This window comes from Triticum urartu, chromosome 4A (genome assembly GCF_056163025.1).
Source record: "Triticum urartu cultivar PI428250 chromosome 4A, HENAU_Tu73, whole genome shotgun sequence".
Lineage (NCBI taxonomy): Eukaryota > Viridiplantae > Streptophyta > Magnoliopsida > Poales > Poaceae > Triticum > Triticum urartu.
In genome coordinates, this window is record NC_141876.1 from 604699570 (window position 1) to 604717496 (window position 17927).

A 17927-nucleotide genomic window follows, 5' to 3' on the forward strand; every position below is an offset into this window, starting at 1 on the left:
ATCCCCATGTGACTAATACCCAAAGAGTTTACTAGAGTCAATAATCTAGTTCACATTTACCATGTGATTAACACTCGATGAGTTTTGGGTTTGATCATGTTATGCTTGTGAGAGAGGTTATAGTCAACGGGTCTGAACCTTTCAGATCCGTGTGTGCTTTACAAATCTCTATGTCATCTCCTAGATGCAGCTACCACGCTCTATTTGGAGCTATTCCAAATAACTGTTCTACTATACGAATCCAGTTTACTATTCAGAATAATCTGGATTAGTGTCAAAGTTTGCATCGGTGTAACCCTTTACGACGAACTCTTTTACCACCTCCATAATCGAGAAAATTCCTTAGTCCACTAGTTACTAAGGATAACTTTGACCGCTGTCCTGTGATCCATTCTTGGATCACTCTTGTACCCCTTGACTGACTCATGGCAAGGCACACTTCAGGTGCGGAACACAGCATAGCATACTGTAGAGCCTATGTCTTAAGCATAGGGGACGACCTTCGTCCTTTCTCTCTATTCTGCTGTGGTCGAGCTTTAAGTCTTAACTTCATACCTTACAACTCAGGCAAGAACTCCTTCTTTGACTGGTCCATCTTGAACACCTTCAAGATCATGTCAAGGAATGTGCTCATTTGAAAGTACCATTAAGCGTTTTGATCTATCCTTATAGATCTTGATGCTCAATGTTCAAATAGCTTAATCCAGGCTTTCCATTGAAAAAATGCTTTCCAAATAACCCTATATCCTTTCCAGAAATTCTACGCCATTTCCGATTAACAATATGTCAACAACATATACTCATCAGAAATTCTATAGTGCTCCAACTCACTTCTTTGGAAATACAAGTTTCTCATAAACTCTGTATAAACCCAAAATCTTTGATCATCATCAAAGCATATATTCCAACTCCGAGATGCTTACTCCAGTGCTTAGAAGGATTGCTGGAGCTTTGCATACTTATTAGAATCTTTCAGGATTGACAAAACCTTCCGGTTGTATCACATACAACCTTTCCTCAAGAAAAACGTCGAGGAAACAATGCTTTGACATCCTATCTGCAAGATTCATAAATAATGCAGTAGTTGCTAATATAATTCCAACAGACTCTTAGCATCGCTACGAGTGAGAAAGTCTCATCGTAGTCAACTCCTTGAACTTGTCGGAAAACATCTTAACGACAAGTCGAGCTTTCTTAATGGTGATACTTACCATCATTGTCCGTCTTCCTTTTAAAATCCATATGTACCTAACAGCCTTATGACCATCAAGTAGTTCTTCCAAAGTCTACACTTTGTTTTCATACATGGATCCTCTCTCGGATTTTATGGCCTCGAGCCATTTATCGGAATCCAGGCCCACCATCGCTTCTCCATAGCTCGTAGGTTCATTGTTGTCTAGCAACATGACTTCCAAGACAGGATTACGTACCACTCTGAAGTAGTACGCATCCTTCTCATCCCACGAGGTTTGGTAGTGACTTGATCTGAAGTTTCATGATCACTATCATAAGCTTCCACTTCAATTGGTGTAGGTGCCACAAGAACAACTCCTTGTGCCCTGCCACACACTAGTTGAAGAGACGGTTCAATAACCTCATCAAGTCTCCACCATCCTCCCACTCAATTCTTTTGAGAGAAACTTTTCCTCGAGAAAGGACCCGATTCTAGAAACAATCCTTTATTGCTTTCGGATCTGAGACAGGAGGTATACCCAACTGTTTTGGGTGTCCTATGAAGATGCATTTATCCGCTTTGGGTTTGAGCTTATCAGCCTAAAACTTTTTCACATAAGCGTTGCTGCCCCAAACCTTTTAAGAAATGACAGCTTAGGTTTCTCTAAACCATAGTTCATACGGTGTCATCTCATCGGAATTACGTGGTCCCTATTTAAAGTGAATGTGGTTGTCTCTAATGCCTAACCCATAAATTATTGTGGTAATTCGATAAGAGACATCATGGTATGCATTATATCCAATATGGCGCAGTTATGATGTTCGGACACACCATCACACTATGGTGTTCCAGGCTGTATCAGTTGTGAAACAATTTCCACAATGTCTTAATTCTGTGCCAAACTCGTAATTCAGATATTCATCTCTATGATCATATCATAGATCTTTTATCCTCTTGTCACGACGATCTTTCAACTTCACCCTGAAATTACTTGAACCTTTCAATAATTCAGACTCGTGATTCATCAAGTAAATATACTCAACATCTACTCAAATCATCTGTGAAGTAAGAACATAACGATATCCACTACACGCCTCAGCACTCATTGGACTGCACACATCAAAAATGTATTACTTCCAGCAAGTTGCTTTCTAGTTCCATTTTACTGAAACCGAGGCTTTCAGTCATCTTGCCCATGTGGTATGATTTGCATGTCTCAAGTGATTCAAAATCAAGTGAGTCCAAACGGTCCATTTGCATGGAGTTTCTTCATGCATATACACCAATAGACATGGTTCGCATGTCTCAAACTTTTCAAAAATGAGTGAGTCCAAAGATCCATCAACATGGAGCTTCTTCATGCGTTTTATACCGATATGACTTACATGGCAGTGCCACATGTAGGTGGTACTATCATTACTATCTTATATCTTTTGGCATGAACATGTGTATCACTACGATCGAGATTCAATAAACCATTCATTTTAGGTGCAAGACCATTGAAGGTATTATTCAAACAAACAGAGTAACTATTATTCTCTTTAAATGAATAACCGTATTGCGATAGACATAATCCAATCATGTCTATGCTCAACGCAAACACCAAATAACAATTAGGTTTAACACCAATCTCGATGGTAGAGGGAGCGTGCGATGCTTGATCATATCAACATTGGAAACACTTCCAACACATATCGTCAGCTCACCTTTAGCTAGTCTCCGTTTTATTCCATAGCTTTTATTTCGAGTTACTAACACTTAGAAACCGAACCGGTATCTAATACCCTGGTGCTACTAGGAGTACTAGTAAAGTACACATCAACACAATGTATATCCAATATACTTCTATCGACCTTGCCAGCCTTCTAATCTACCAAGTATCTAGGGTAATTCTGCTCCAGTGGCTGTTCCCCTTATTACAGAAGCACTTACTCCCGGGTTTGGGTTCAACCTTGGGTTTTCACTAGAGCAGCAGCTGAATTGCCGTTTCATGAAGTATCCCTTCTTGCCCTTGCCCTTCTTGAAACTAGTGGTTTCACCAACCATCAACAATTGATGCTCCTTCTTGATTTCTACTTTTGTGGTGTCAAACATCGCGAATATCTCAAGGATTATCATATATGTCCCTGATATATTATAGTTCATCACGAAGCTCTAGCAGCTTGGTGGTAATGACTTCGGAGAAACATCACTATCTCATCTGGAAGATCAACTCCCACTTGATTCAAATGATTGTTGTACTCAGACAACCTGAGCACAAGCTCAACAATTGAGCTTTTCTCCTAAGTTTGCAGGCTAAGAAAATCGCCGGAGGTCTTATACCTCTTGACGTGGGCACGAGCCTGAAATTCCAATTTCAGCCCTCGAAACATCTCATATGTTTCTTGACGTTTCAAAGCCGTCTTCGGTGCCTCAACTCTAAACCGTTTAACTGAACTATCATGTAGTTATCAAAATGTGTATGTTAGATGTTCGCAACATCCACAGACGACGTTCGAGGTTCAGCACACTGAGCGGTGCATTAAGGACATAAGCCTTCTATGAAGCAATAAGGACAATCCTCAGTTTACGGACCTAGTCCGCATAATTGCTACTATCAACTTTCAACTAAATTTCCTCTAGGAACATATCTAAAATGTAGAACTGAAGCGCGAGCTACGACATAATTTGCAAAATTCCTTTTGACTATGTTCAGGATAAACAAGTTCATCTTATGAACTCCCACTCAGATAGACATCCCTCTAGTCATCTAAGTGATTACATGATCCGAGTCAACTAGGCCGTGTCCGATCATCACGTGAGACGGACTAGTCAACATCGGTGAACATCTTCATGTTGATCGTATCTACCATACGACTCATGCTCGACCTTTTGGTCTCTTGTTTTCCGAGGCCATGTCTGTACACGCTAGGCTCGTCAAGTCAACCTAAGTGTTTCGCGTGTGTAAATCTGGCTTACACCCATTGTATGTGAACGTAAGAATCTAACGCCCGATCATCACGTGGTGCTTCGAAACAACGAACTGTCGCAACGGTGCACAATTAGGGGGAACACTTTCTTGAAATTATTATGAGGGATCATCTTATTTACTACCGTTGTTCTAAGCAAATAAGATGTATAAACATGATAAACATCACATGCAATCAAATAGTGACATGATATGGCCAATATCATATTGCTCCTTTTGATCTCCATCTTCGGGGCTCCATGATCATCATCATCACCGGCATGACACCATGATCTCCATCATCATGATCTCCATCATCGTGTCTCCATGAAGTTGTCTCGCCAACTTATTACTTCTACTACTACAGCTAACGGTTAGCAATATAGTAAAGTAATTACATGACGTTTATGTTGACACGCAGGTCATAAATAAATTAAGACAACTCCTATGGCTCCTGCCGGTTGTCATACTCATCGACATGCAAGTCGTGATTCCTATTACAAGAACATGATCAATCTCATACATCACATATATCATTCATCACATCCTTTGGCCATATCACATCACATAGCATACCCTGAGAAAACAAGTTAGACGTCCTCTAATTGTTGTTTGCATGTTTTACGTGGCTGCTATGGGTTTCTAGCAAGAACGTTTCTTACCTACGCAAAGACCACAACGTGATATGCCAATTGCTATTTACCCTTCATAAGGACCCTGTTCATCGAATCCGATCCGTCTAAAGTGGGAGAGACAGCCACCCGCCAGCCACCTTATGCAACTAGTGCATGCTTGTCGGTGGAACCGGTCTCACGTAAGCGTACATGTAAGGTTGGTCCGGGCCGCTTCATCCCACAATGCCGCCGAATCAAGATTGGACTAGTAATGGTAAGCATATTGAACAAAATCGACGCCCACAACTACTTTGTGTTCTACTCGTGCATAGAATCTACGCAATAGACCTAGCTCATGATGCCACTGTTGGGGAACGTAGCAGAAATTCAAAATTTTCCTACGTATCACCAAGATCTATCTATGGAGAAACCAGCAACGAGGGGAAGGAGAGTGCATCTACATACCCTTGTAGATCGCTAAGCGGAAGCATTCAAGAGAACGGGGTTGAAGGAGTCGTACTCGTCGTGATCCAAATCACCGGAGATCCTAGTGCCGAACGGACGGCACCTCCGCGTTCAACACACGTACAGCCCGGTGACGTCTCCCATGCCTTGATCCAGCAAGGAGAGAGGGAGAGGTTGAGGAAGACTCCATCCAGCAGCAGCACAACGGCGTGGTGGTGGTGGAGGAGCGTGGCAATCCTGCAGGGCTTTGCCAAGCACCACGGGAGAGGAGGAAGAGAGGGAGGGCTGCACCAACGAGAGAGATCTAATCGCGTGTATTGGGCAGCCCCTAGGCCTCATATACATAGGGGAAGGGGAGGAGGGTGCGCCCCCTCTAGGGTTCCCACCCCTAGAGGGGCGGCAGCCCTAGATGGGTCTTGGGGTGGCGGCCAAGAGGGGGAGGAGAGGGAGGCGCAGGGAGCATGGGCCTTAGGGCCCATCTGCCCTTAGGGTTTGCCCCCTCTCCCCTCTAGGCGCATGGGCCATGGTGGGAGGCGCCCCAGCCCACCTAGGGGCTGGTGCCTTCTCACACTTGGCCCATGTATGCCTCTGGGGCCCATGTCCCCCCCGGTGGACCCCCGTACCCCTCCGGTGGTCCCGCTACATTACCGATAAACCCCGAAACTTTTCCGGTGACCAAAACAGGACTTCCCATATATAAATCTTTACCTCCGGACCATTCCGGAACTCCTCGTGATGTCCGGGATCTCATCCGGGACTCCGAAAAACATTCGGTAACCACATACAAACTTCCTTTATAACCCTAGCGTCATCGAACCTTAAGTGTGTAGACCCTACAGGTTCGGGAGACATGCAGACATGACCGAGACGTTCTCCGGTCAATAACCAACAGCGGGATCTGGATACCCATGTTGGCTCCCACATGTTCCACGATGATCTCATCGGATGAACCACGATGTCAAGGACTTAATCAATCCCGTATACAATTCCATTTGTCTAGCGGTACGATACTTGCCCGAGATTCGATCGTCGGTATCCCGATACCTTGTTCAATCTCGTTACCGGCAAGTCTCTTTACTCGTTCCGTAACACATCATCCCGTGATCAACTCCTTGATCACATTGTGCACATTATGATGATGTCCTACCGAGTGGGCCCAGAGATACCTTTCCGTCACACGGAGTGACAAATCCCAGTCTCGATTCGTGCCAACCCAACAGACACTTTCGGAGATACCCGTAGTGTACCTTTATAGCCACCCAGTTACGTTGTGACGTTTGGCACACCCAAAGCACTCCTACGGTATCCGGGAGTTGCACAATCTCATCGTCTAAGGAAATGATACTTGACATTAGAAAAGCTTTAGCATACGAACTACACGATCTAGAGCTATGCTTAGGACTGGGTCTTGTCCATCACATCATTCTCCTAATGATGTGATCCCGTTATCAACGACATCCAATGTCCATGGTCAGGAAACCGTAACCATCTATTGATCAACGAGCTAGTCAACTAGAGGCTTACTAGGGACATGGTGTTGTTTATGTATCCACACATGTATCTGAGTTTCCTATCAATACAATTCTAGCATGGATAATAAACGAATATCATGAACAAGGAAATATAATAATAATCAATTTATTATTGCCTCTAGGGCATATTTCCAACACATCAAGCGTCGCTTCAACTCCATTCGTGAAAATGTTCAAGATGGAGACATAGATATTTGTAAAGTACACACAGACCTGAATGTAGCAGATCCGTTGACTAAACCTCTCCCTAGAGCAAAACATGATCAACACCAGAATTCCATGGGTGTTCGATTCATCACAATGTAACTAGATTATTGACTCTAGTGCAAGTGGGAGACTGTTGGAAATATGCCCTAGAGGCAATAATAAAAGCATTATTATTATATTTCCTTGTTCATGATAATTGTCTTTTATTCATGCTATAATTGTGTTATCCGGAAATCGTAATACATGTGTGAATAATAGACACCAACATGTCCCTAGTAAGCCTCTAGTTGACTAGCTCGTTGATCAACAGATAGTCATGGTTTCCTGACTATGGACATTGGATGTCATTGATAACGAGATCACATCATTAGGAGAATGATGTGATGGACAAGACCCAATCCTAAACATAGCACAAGATCGTATAGTTCGTTTGCTAGAGTTTTCCAATGTCAAGTATCTTTTCCTTAGACCATGAGATCGTGTAACTCCCGGATACCGTAGGAGTACTTTGGGTATACCAAACGTCACAACGTAACTGGGTGACTATAAAGGTATACTACGGGTATCTCCGAAAGTGTCTGTTGGGTTGACACGGATCAAGACTGGGATTTGTTACTCCGTATGACGGAGAGGTATCACTGGGCCCACTCGGTAATGCATCATCATTATGAGCTCAGAGTGACCAAGTGTCTGGTCACGGGATCATGCATTACGGTACGAGTAAAGTGACTTGCCGGTAACGAGATTGAACGAGGTATTGGGATACCGATGATCGAATCTCGGGCAAGTAACATACCGATTGACAAAGGGAATTGTATATGGGGTTACTTGAATCCTCGACATCGTGGTTCATCCGATGAGATCATCGAGGAGCATGTGGGAGCCAACATGGGTATCCAGATCCCGCTGTTGGTTATTGACCGAAGAGCAATCTCGGTCATGTCTACATGTCTCCCGAACCCGTAGGGTCTACACACTTAAGGTTCGGTGACGCTAGGGTTGTAGGGATATGTATATGCAGTAACCCGAATGTTGTTCGGAGTCCCGGAAGAGATCCCGGACATCACGAGGAGTTTCAGAATGGTCCGGAGGTAAAGAATTATATATAGGAAGTGCTATTTCGGCCATCGGGACAAGTTTCGGGGTCACCGGTATTGTACCGGGACCACCGGAAGGGTCCCGGGGGTCCACCGGGTGGGGCCACCTATCCCGGAGGGCCCCATGGGCTGAAGTGGGAAGGGATCCAGCCCAAAGTGGGCTGGGGCGCCACTTCCCCCTAGGGCCCATGCGCCTAGGGTAGGGGAAACCCTAAAGGGGGCGCCCCCTTGCTTGGGGGGCAAGCCCCCCACCCCTTGGCCGCCGCCCCCCTAGGAGATTGCATCTCCTAGGGCCGGCGCCCCCCCTAGGCTCCCTATATATAGAGGGGGGAGGGAGGGCAGCCGCACCCATGCCCTTGGCGCCTCCCTCTCCCTTCCAACACCTCCTCCTCCTCCTCCTCCTCCGTAGAGCTCGGCGAAGCCCTGTCGGAGTACTGCTTCTCCACCACCACCACGCCGTCGTGCTGCTGCTGGAGCCATCTTCCTCAACCTCTCCTTCCCCCTTGCTGGATCAAGAAGGAGGAGACGTCACGCTGACCGTACGTGTGTTGAACGCGGAGGTGCCGTCCGTTCGGCGCTAGGATCTCCGGTGATTTGGATCACGTCGAGTACGACTCCCTCATCCCCGTTCTTTGAACGCTTCCGCTCGCGATCTACAAGGTATGTAGATGCATCCGATCACTCGTTGCTAGATGAACTCATAGATGGATCTTGGTGAAACCGTAGGAAATTTTTTGTTTTCTGCAACGTTCCCCAACACTTCCCTCCCGTCCTCGACAATCATATTGTGCAAAATGACACAACATGTCATTAGCTGCCACAAAGTCCGCGATGCCAACGGTGGTGCTGGCGACGCTGAGGGCTGAGAACAGTGACAGAGGAAAGGGTGGCGGCAGAGCTAGGAGAGGGCGTGGAGGAGGGAAAGGAGAGGGGATGAACAGGTGGCATCGGCTAGGTCCGAGGAGGGGGGGGGGGGGGGGGGTTTGGTGCAATTTATGGTAGGGTCGAGTTGTTTGGTCTGACGTGGCGGATGCACCCGAGCGCGCCTGGACCTTCTCATACCCTCCCCAATTTTGGCCTGGATATGAGGGGTGTTGGTCAACCCGGGTATTTAGAACCGGTATGAGGAGCCTGTCATGGTCAAGTTTTTTTTTACCGGTATGAGGAAGCCATCTGGGTCGGGTTTTTGTTTTACCGGTAATCAGGCCGTCCGGGAGTTTGATGCCGGTTTTAGGCGCCCGACTGTAGATGCTCTAATGGCCTCTACCCTTTTGAATTTTTTATAAATGTATTGCTGATTGTTGAACAACATCGAAGGGAGCGAACACGTTTTTGTCTAATTGTGGTAATCCTAGAATTGCTTGGGAAAACCTGAAATACTTCACACCGCTAGAGGAGCCCCACCTGTCGGTCTCCCTCCACACCAGCTCAAGCTTTTCCCCTCCCGATTGAAAATGAAACCCTCGCCTCCGCCACCAACCATGCCGCCGCCGCCGACGCCGACGAGGCCGGCACCAGAAGCAGAGCTCGTGAGCTATCACGGCAATAGACACAGCCCACTATCCCCTTCCTCCGCCGCAGCAGCACAAATTTCCCCCCACTTGAAGCCCTCGCCGCCTCCACCGGTCATGCCGCCGTCGCTGCCAGATGAGCTTCTCGAGGAGATCTTCCTCCGCCTCCCGCCGGCCGAGCCCGCGTGCCTCGTGCACGCCTCCCTCACCAGCAAGCTCTGGCTCGGCCGCCTCTCCAGCCCTCGCTACCGCGAGTTCCATGGACCTCCCCCCATACTGGGCTTCTTCTATTCCGGGCGCCATAAACCCGTCCTACCCTTCGTCCCCACCACGAAATTAGGCTCACCCATTCCCGGCGAGCACCGGGTGAACTGGGACTACGCTGCGTGTGATTGCCATCATGGCCGCCTTCTCATTGGGAGTTTGTTTGAACAACCCAATCGGCTCGACGTTTGGGACCCCATGACCGGGTGCCGGAGGGAGCTCTACGCGCCCAAAGAATACCTGAACTATGGCTATGGGGCCGCGGTGCTCTGCACCGTCAGCGGCTGTAACCACCGCGCATGTCACGCCGGCCCCTTCCAGGTGCTCTTTGTCGGTCTGGTGATTAATGACGACGGTGAGCGTGTTGCACACGCGTGTGTGTCCTTACCGAAGACCGGATTATCATTTCGATGAGTGGAGCGAGCCCTGCTCTGGACTTCATCTTCCTGGCCAGACATTCATCGAGCCAATGCCCCCTGTACTCATCGAAGGCGCACCACACTTCAGGCTTGCGTATGATGATGATGATCATGGTGTAGGAATTCTCAAGTATGACTTGAGCTCTAATTGCTTATCATTGATTGATGTGCCGCCTGCGGTGTCTGTAAATGCCAGTGCCGCTACTATCCTCATGGCGATGGAGGATGGTAGTTTGGGGTTTGCACATGTGGACAAGTTAACCCTCCACACGTGGTCAAGACAGTTGGGTTCCAACGGAGTTGCGTCATGGACTCAGCGTACGGTCATCAATCTTAATAACCAATCCCCCATTCAAAATTCCATTAGAAGACTTGAACTAATTGGATCTGTGGAGGGTAGTTATATCATTTTCGTGACCACGGGCCTTGACATCTATGAGATTAGTCTCAGGACACTACGGTGGAAACATCTACAGAAGAGAGAGAAAACTCGTGCTTTGATCCCGTACATGAGTTTCTTCAATCCGCCAGGTACATCTATATGTCATTTCTTTTGTGATTTAGGAATAATATATATCAGTTAGCAGAACAAGCACAATAGTTAATATATAATCCGATTAATAATCATGTATAAAGTTGTATTTGATGATGGTCGAGCAAACTTCTAGAGATATTTAGAGCTTGGATGTTGCACATAATAATTATGCTTATGAGTTATGCCTGCTCAATTGGCAATTTATCGAGTCATCTCCTTTTTGGAATCACACTAAGAAGTTTATGTTTTGCAGAAATGGTGAGCGCAGCGCATCGCCAATGTGGTTTAGTATGACTAAGGGCAGGAGGCCACTCTCGTCAACGAGAAAGATGACAAACCTGGAGGCGTCAAGGGTCTTTTGATGAATTATGTCACTGTTTTGTAGCTATTTTTAGTGTTATGGTGCCACTACATATGGAGCTGGGCATGATACTTTCCGCGTGTTGGCATGCATAAGTGGATGAATGGGTTATCTTGTAACGAACCTCCAATTTCTTGCAGCGTCAGCTATGTGCTCTGTTGTTTCTACAGATAGCAGTCTAGTCTTATCATTGTAAAAACTCTACGGTTTGCTCTCCCAGCTTTGATCCATTTCTTAAATTCATCTCAAAGGATGTATCATGGATCAGCCGATGATGAGAGCATGCCTAGAGTGTAGTGGTTCTGTCACCCAAGAGATGATATGATGATTATTTCTGGATGCTGGCCTGCCAATGTGTCCTGATTAATCTTGTGGATTTAATTAGTGGTACCTGTCAAGTGCTGAGGTTACTTCAGTTCTTTTTTTAGCAAGCAATGTTGCTGAATGGTATAGCACACAAACTGGATATTTATCCATAAGTTTAGGGAACTGCAGGATATGGGACTGCATGGCTGCTTGAAGATCTCATACAGGTTTTTATTGTTTCAGCAGGTCCACAACTGTCAGGTACTTGTTGCATATTTTTGGCCTATAATTGATGCAATAGTATTTGGATGAAGACATTCATATGCCATTATGCAGAGATCAAGAACAGAGGCATGTGCCACTGGGCCGCAAGATGAATCGCCAGGAGCAACAACAGATGTCAATGATCATAGAAGAACATGGCAGATTTTATGTTTTTTTGCAGATGCCTCCTAGAAGAACCCCTCTCTGCAACCTGCTACAGGCATTGAAATTTACATTTGCAGAGAACATGATGACCATAGGACCAACATCATGATCATAGCAAGTTGTGCTGCTGTCAGCTCTCCTCTTAATGCAGAAGCAACCAAAAGCTCTTCTCTCTGCAACGGAGGTTGCAAAACTAACCCAGACTCAACAGGCCACACTCCTGACAGATAATAAAACATTAGCTAAAGCTGCAGCTTGAGGTGATCTCTGCTCCAGTCCAAGGCACTGGGAAATTCGATTACAAATTTCTTCCAGTCTTATAATGATCTAGGATTAAGAATATATGACATTGCTAGAGGTTTGAATGTGGTGTGGCACATAATTGTGCTACAAACTCTTTGAAAAAAGTTAGTCTATTGTATCCTCTTCTGCTTACCGTACTAGTTCACTTCAGCTCACAGGGCTATGCAGTGCCCGATGTTGATCAGGTTGAGCAGCTTTGTTCACAGACACTTAAAAGTGCTTGATGTAAAATGTGTTTGAAATCGCAAGAAATTACAAGCTAGGGCGCCTCCTTCTGTTGAAATGAATAAATAGAATAATGTTTGGTGAGAGAATGCAAGGGTACAGTTGATCATTGCTACAACTAACCTTTGTTACTGAAGCTTGTTATAGCGCTAAGGAAACAACAGGCCTGAGCATACACTTGTGTCTCAACTCTTCTTCCCACCATGCCGACCAGTTTAACTCTCATATGCTCCCAGTGCTCCTAGGCATGCTAAGTTTACTAGCCTCTCTTGCAGGTCAAACAACGCCATTTCCGGGTGCGCAAAAAAAAATGTCGACAATGAACATTTCAATGGACTGGAGACTTGGTTCATCAATGAACAAATTTCCTACAATGGACTGGAGGTTTGGTCCATCAATTCGTTATTGCAGGGTGGAGGGAGATGTTCCACAGACTTCGGGCTAGAGCAGCAGCACCACATGTAAAACCGCTCAAACTCTTCTCAGACTCAAATGCGCAGTGTTGTTTCTAGAGCGCCCCCCCCCCCCCCCCCCACACACACACACACCACCATCACCACCATTTCTCTCTGGCACATCACAAACTGTCAGTAGAAGTTTTAGCTTTACACGTCTGCAATTAGAACGGACTTGTGGCCACCTAAACACCCTACCCCCTACGGGGTTTTTTTTTCGCGAATACGCAAGCTGCGTATCTTTGTATTGATAGAAGAAGAATGTAGCATGGGATTACAACGCTTACAAGGCCATGAACGCCGGAGGCATGGTGCACGAGCGTTGGAGCAGACTTGGAACCAAGGGTCTGCTCAGCCCTAAAGTCTAACCTAGCAGCTACTCACCGGGAATGATGTTAAGCAGCCCTTTGGCGCCTGCCGTTGCCCATAGGCGCGCCTCATCCTTAATGGTGCCGGAGACGAGGGTGATGGAGGGAGTGGCTCGGTCGAAGATGCACGTGTTGCGGTGTTTCCAGAGCCACCATGCCGTGAGTATGATGAGGGAGGAGAGGCCCTTTCGCACAGGGGCCGGCGAGCGGTCGATGCAGGAAGCCCACCAAGTTTGGAAAGGTGTGTCCGCAGATGGAAGATCGACGGCCATGCGGGCCCAGCCGAGAACCTCGTGCCAAACCTGCCGCGAGAACGAACAGGTCGCGAGGAGGCGGTGCATGGACTCGAGCTCCTGATCACAAAGAGCGCACGCGTCCTCGTGCGGCAAGCCGTGGCGGGCAAGTCGCTCCGCGGTCCAGCAACGGTCTTGCATGGCAAGCCAAAGGAAGAACCTGACGCGGAGGGGCGCCCATGGACGCCAGGTGAGTCGCCAGCGGGGATCTTCGCAAGCACCAAGGAAGAGTGCCCTGTAGCAGGAGCTCGTCGAGTAAGAGGCGGAAGCAGCCCAACGCCAGGAAAGCACGTCCGGGGTGGAGGAAAGCGGTGTGTGTCGCACCAGGCGCCAGAGGTTGACGTATTGCACCATGGCCGCCGGGCCAAGAGCGCCTCGTATGTCTTGGACCCAAGAACGCAGGTGAAGGCCGTCGCGCACGCTGCGGTCCTTGCGGAGGCGGCGCGGGACGAGGGTGTAGACGAGGGGGGCGATCTCAGCCACGGACTTGTCGTTGATCCAGTGGTCAGTCCAAAAGCGACAAGTGTCGCCAGAGCCAAGCTGCCAGCTTGTGGAGGCGCGGAAGATGGCGTGTGCGTTGGCGTCGTGGGGGATAGGAAGGTGGCTCCAAGGTCGTGAGGGGTCTGTGCGCTGGAGCCACAGCCAGCGGACGCGCAAGGACAGGCCCGTGCGGTAGATGTCGCGTATGCCAAGGCCGCCGAGGGAGATGGGGCGGGACACCCGCTGCCAGTTGACGCGGCATTGGCCTCCGTTGGCCTCCTTGTGGCCCGCCCAAAGGAATCCGCGGATGATAGGTAGAAAAGAAGGATTCTTTTTTCGCGAATACGCAAAGCTTGCGTATCATTCATTGATAGGTAGAAAAGAGTATACAAGGAGGGTGGGGCGCTAGAGTGCTACGTACACAGGGATGGCGTAGTCGCTAGCGCAAGCATGATAGAGGTAGAAAAGAAGTATTATCGGGGGGGGGGGGGGCTGGTCTCTCCATGACAGTCCCATGGTCACCACGTACTAGGGGGCCCGGGCATGCTTCCGTGGCTAGAGCAGCAGCACCACATGTAAAACCGCTCAAACTCTTCTCAGACTCACATGCGCAGTGTTGTTTCTAGAGCGCCCCCCCCCCACACCACCACCACCACCATTTCTCTCTGGCACATCACAAACTGTCAGTAGAAGTTTTAGCTTTACACGTCTGCAATTAGAACGGACTTGTGGCCACCTAAACACCCTACCCCCTACGGGGTTTTTTTTTCGCGAATACGCAAGCTGCTCATCTTTGTATTGATAGAAGAAGAATGTAGCATGGGATTACAACGCTTACAAGGCCATGAACGCCGGAGGCATGGTGCACGAGCGTTGGAGCAGACTTGGAACCAAGGGTCTGCTCAGCCCTAAAGTCTAACCTAGCAGCTACTCGCCGGGGATGATGGTAAGCAGCCCTTTGGCGCCTGCCGTTGCCCATAGGCGCGCCTCATCCTTAATGGTGCCGGAGACGAGGGTGATGGAGGGAGTGGCTCGGTCGAAGATGCACGCGTTGCGGTGTTTCCAGAGCCACCATGCCGTGAGTATGATGAGGGAGGAGAGGCCCTTTCGCACAGGGGCCGGCGAGCGATCGATGCAGGAAGCCCACCAAGTTTGGAAAGGTGTGTCCGCAGATGGAAGATCGACGGCCATGCGGGCCCAGCCGAGAACCTCGTGCCAAACCTGCCGCGAGAACGAACAGGTCGCGAGGAGGCGGTGCATGGACTCGAGCTCCTGATCACAAAGAGCGCACGCGTCCTCGTGCGGCAAGCCGTGGCGGGCAAGTCGCTCTGCAGTCCAGCAGCGGTCTTGCATGGCAAGCCAAAGGAAGAACCTGACGCGGAGGGGCGCCCATGGACGCCAGGTGAGTCACCAGCGGGGATCTTCGCAAGCACCAAGGAAGAGTGCCCTGTAGCAGGAGCTCGCCGAGTAAGAGGCGGAAGCAGTCCAACGCCAGGAAAGCACGTCCGGCATGGAGGAAAGCGGTGTGTGTCGCACCAGGCGCCAGAGGTTGACGCATTGCACCATGGCCGCCGGGCCAAGAGCGCCTCGTATGTCTTGGACCCAAGAACGCAGGTGAAGGCCGTCGCGCACGCTGCGGTCCTTGCGGAGGCGGCGCGGGACGAGGGTGTAGACGAGGGGGGCGATCTCAGCCACGGACTTGTCGTTGATCCAGTGGTCAGTCCAAAAGCGACAAGTGTCGCCAGAGCCAAGCTGCCAGCTTGTGGAGGCGCGGAAGATGGCGTGTGCGTTGGCGTCGTGGGGGATAGGAAGGTGGCTCCAAGGTCGTGAGGGGTCTGTGCGCTGGAGCCACCGCCAGCGGACGCGCAAGGACAGGCCCGTGCGGTAGATGTCGCGTATGCCAAGGCCGCCGAGGGAGATGGGGCGGGACACCCGCTGCCAGTTGACGTGGCATTGGCCTCCGTTGGCCTCCTTGTGGCCTGCCCAAAGGAATCCTCGGATGATAGGTAGAAAAGAAGGATTCTTTTTTCGCGAATACGCAAACCTTGCGTATCATTCATTGATAGGTAGAAAAGAGTATACAAGGAGGGTGGGGCACTAGAGTGCTACGTACACAGGGATGGCGTAGTCGCTAGCGCGAGCATGATAGAGGTAGAAAAGAAGTACTATCGGGGGGGGGGGGCTGGTCTCTCCATGACAGTCCCATGGTCACCACGTACTAGGGGGCCCGGGCATGCTTCCGTGGCTAGAGCAGCAGCACCACATGTAAAACCGCTCAAACTCTTCTCAGACTCACATGCGCAGTGTTGTTTCTAGAGCGCCCCCCCCCCCCCACACCACCACCACCACCATTTCTCTCTGGCACATCACAAACTGTCAGTAGAAGTTTTAGCTTTACACGTCTGCAATTAGAACGGACTTGTGGCCACCTAAACACCCTACCCCCTACGGGGTTTTTTTTTCGCGAATACGCAAGCTGCGTATCTTTGTATTGATAGAAGAAGAATGTAGCATGGGATTACAACGCTTACAAGGCCATGAACGCCGGAGGCATGGTGCACGAGCGTTGGAGCAGACTTGGAACCAAGGGTCTGCTCAGCCCTAAAGTCTAACCTAGCAGCTACTCGCCGGGGATGATGTTAAGCAGCCCTTTGGCGCCTGCCGTTGCCCATAGGCGCGCCTCATCCTTAATGGTGCCGGAGATGAGGGTGATGGAGGGAGTGGCTCGGTCGAGGATGCACGCGTTGCGGTGTTTCCAGAGCCACCATGCCGTGAGCATGATGAGGGAGGAGAGGCCCTTTCGCACAGGGGCCGACGAGCGGTCGATGCAGGAAGCCCACCAAGTTTGGAAAGGTGTGTCCGCAGATGGAAGATCGACGGCCATGCGGCCCCAGCCGAGAACCTCGTGCCAAACCTGCCGCGAGAACGAACAGGTCGCGAGGAGGCGGTGCATGGACTCGAGCTCCTGATCACAAAGAGCGCACGCGTCCTCGTGCGTCTAGCCGTGGCGGGCAAGTCGCTCTGCGGTCCAGCAGCGGTCTTGCATGGCAAGCCAAAGGAAGAACCTGACGCGGAGGGGCGCCCATGGACGCCAGGTGAGTCGCCAGCGGGGATCTTCGCAAGCACCAAGGAAGAGTGCCCTGTAGCAGGAGCTCGCCGAGTAAGAGGCGGAAGCAGTCCAACGCCAGGAAAGCACGCCCGGCGTGGAGGAAAGCGGTGTGTGTCGCACCAGGCGCCAGAGGTTGACGTATTGCACCATGGCCGCCGGGCCAAGAGCGCCTCGTATGTCTTGGACCCAAGAACGCAGGTGAAGGCCGTCGCGCACGCTGCGGTCCTTGCGGAGGCGGCGCGGGACGAGGGTGTAGACGAGGGGGGCGATCTCAGCCACGGACTTGTCGTTGATCCAGAGGTCAGTCCAAAAGCGACAAGTGTCGCCAGAGCCAAGCTGCCAGCTTGTGGAGGCGCGGAAGATGGCGTGTGCGTTGGCGTCGTGGGGGATAGGAAGGTGGCTCCAAGGTCGTGAGGGGTCTGTGCGCTGGAGCCACAGCCAGCGGACGCGCAAGGACAGACCCGTGCGGTAGATGTCGCGTATGCCAAGGCCGCCGAGGGAGATGGGGCGGGACACCCGCTGCCAGTTGACGCGGCATTGGCCTCCGTTGGCCTCCTTGTGGCCCGCCCAAAGGAATCCGCGGATGATAGGTAGAAAAGAAGGATTCTTTTTTTGCCAATACGCAAAGCTTGCGTATCATTCATTGATAGGTAGAAAAGAGTATACAAGGAGGGTGGGGCGCTAGAGTGCTACGTACACAGGGATGGCGTAGTCGCTAGCGCGAGCATGATAGAGGTAGAAAACAAGTATTATCGGGGGGGGGGGGGGGGCTGGTCTCTCCATGACAGTCCCATGGTCACCACGTACTAGGGGGCCCGGGCATGCTTCCGTGG

The 17927-nt window shown here is 49.8% G+C and overlaps 1 protein-coding gene and 2 pseudogenes across 2 annotated transcripts in view; all 3 read left to right on the plus strand.

Moving 5' to 3' along the window:
- The window catches only part of LOC147977208 (uncharacterized), a 52644-nt pseudogene that overhangs the window by 15208 nt on the left and 19509 nt on the right, over positions 1 to 17927 (plus strand). The window lies entirely within an intron of this gene.
- LOC147977209 (uncharacterized) lies at positions 9515 to 10319 on the plus strand. The gene has a single exon (XM_087519923.1). The coding sequence runs from the start codon at positions 9518 to 9520 to the stop codon at positions 10223 to 10225; it is 708 nt and encodes a 235-aa protein (XP_087376049.1). The 5' UTR covers positions 9515 to 9517; the 3' UTR covers positions 10226 to 10319.
- On the plus strand, positions 10232 to 11970 carry LOC147977210 (uncharacterized; annotated as a pseudogene).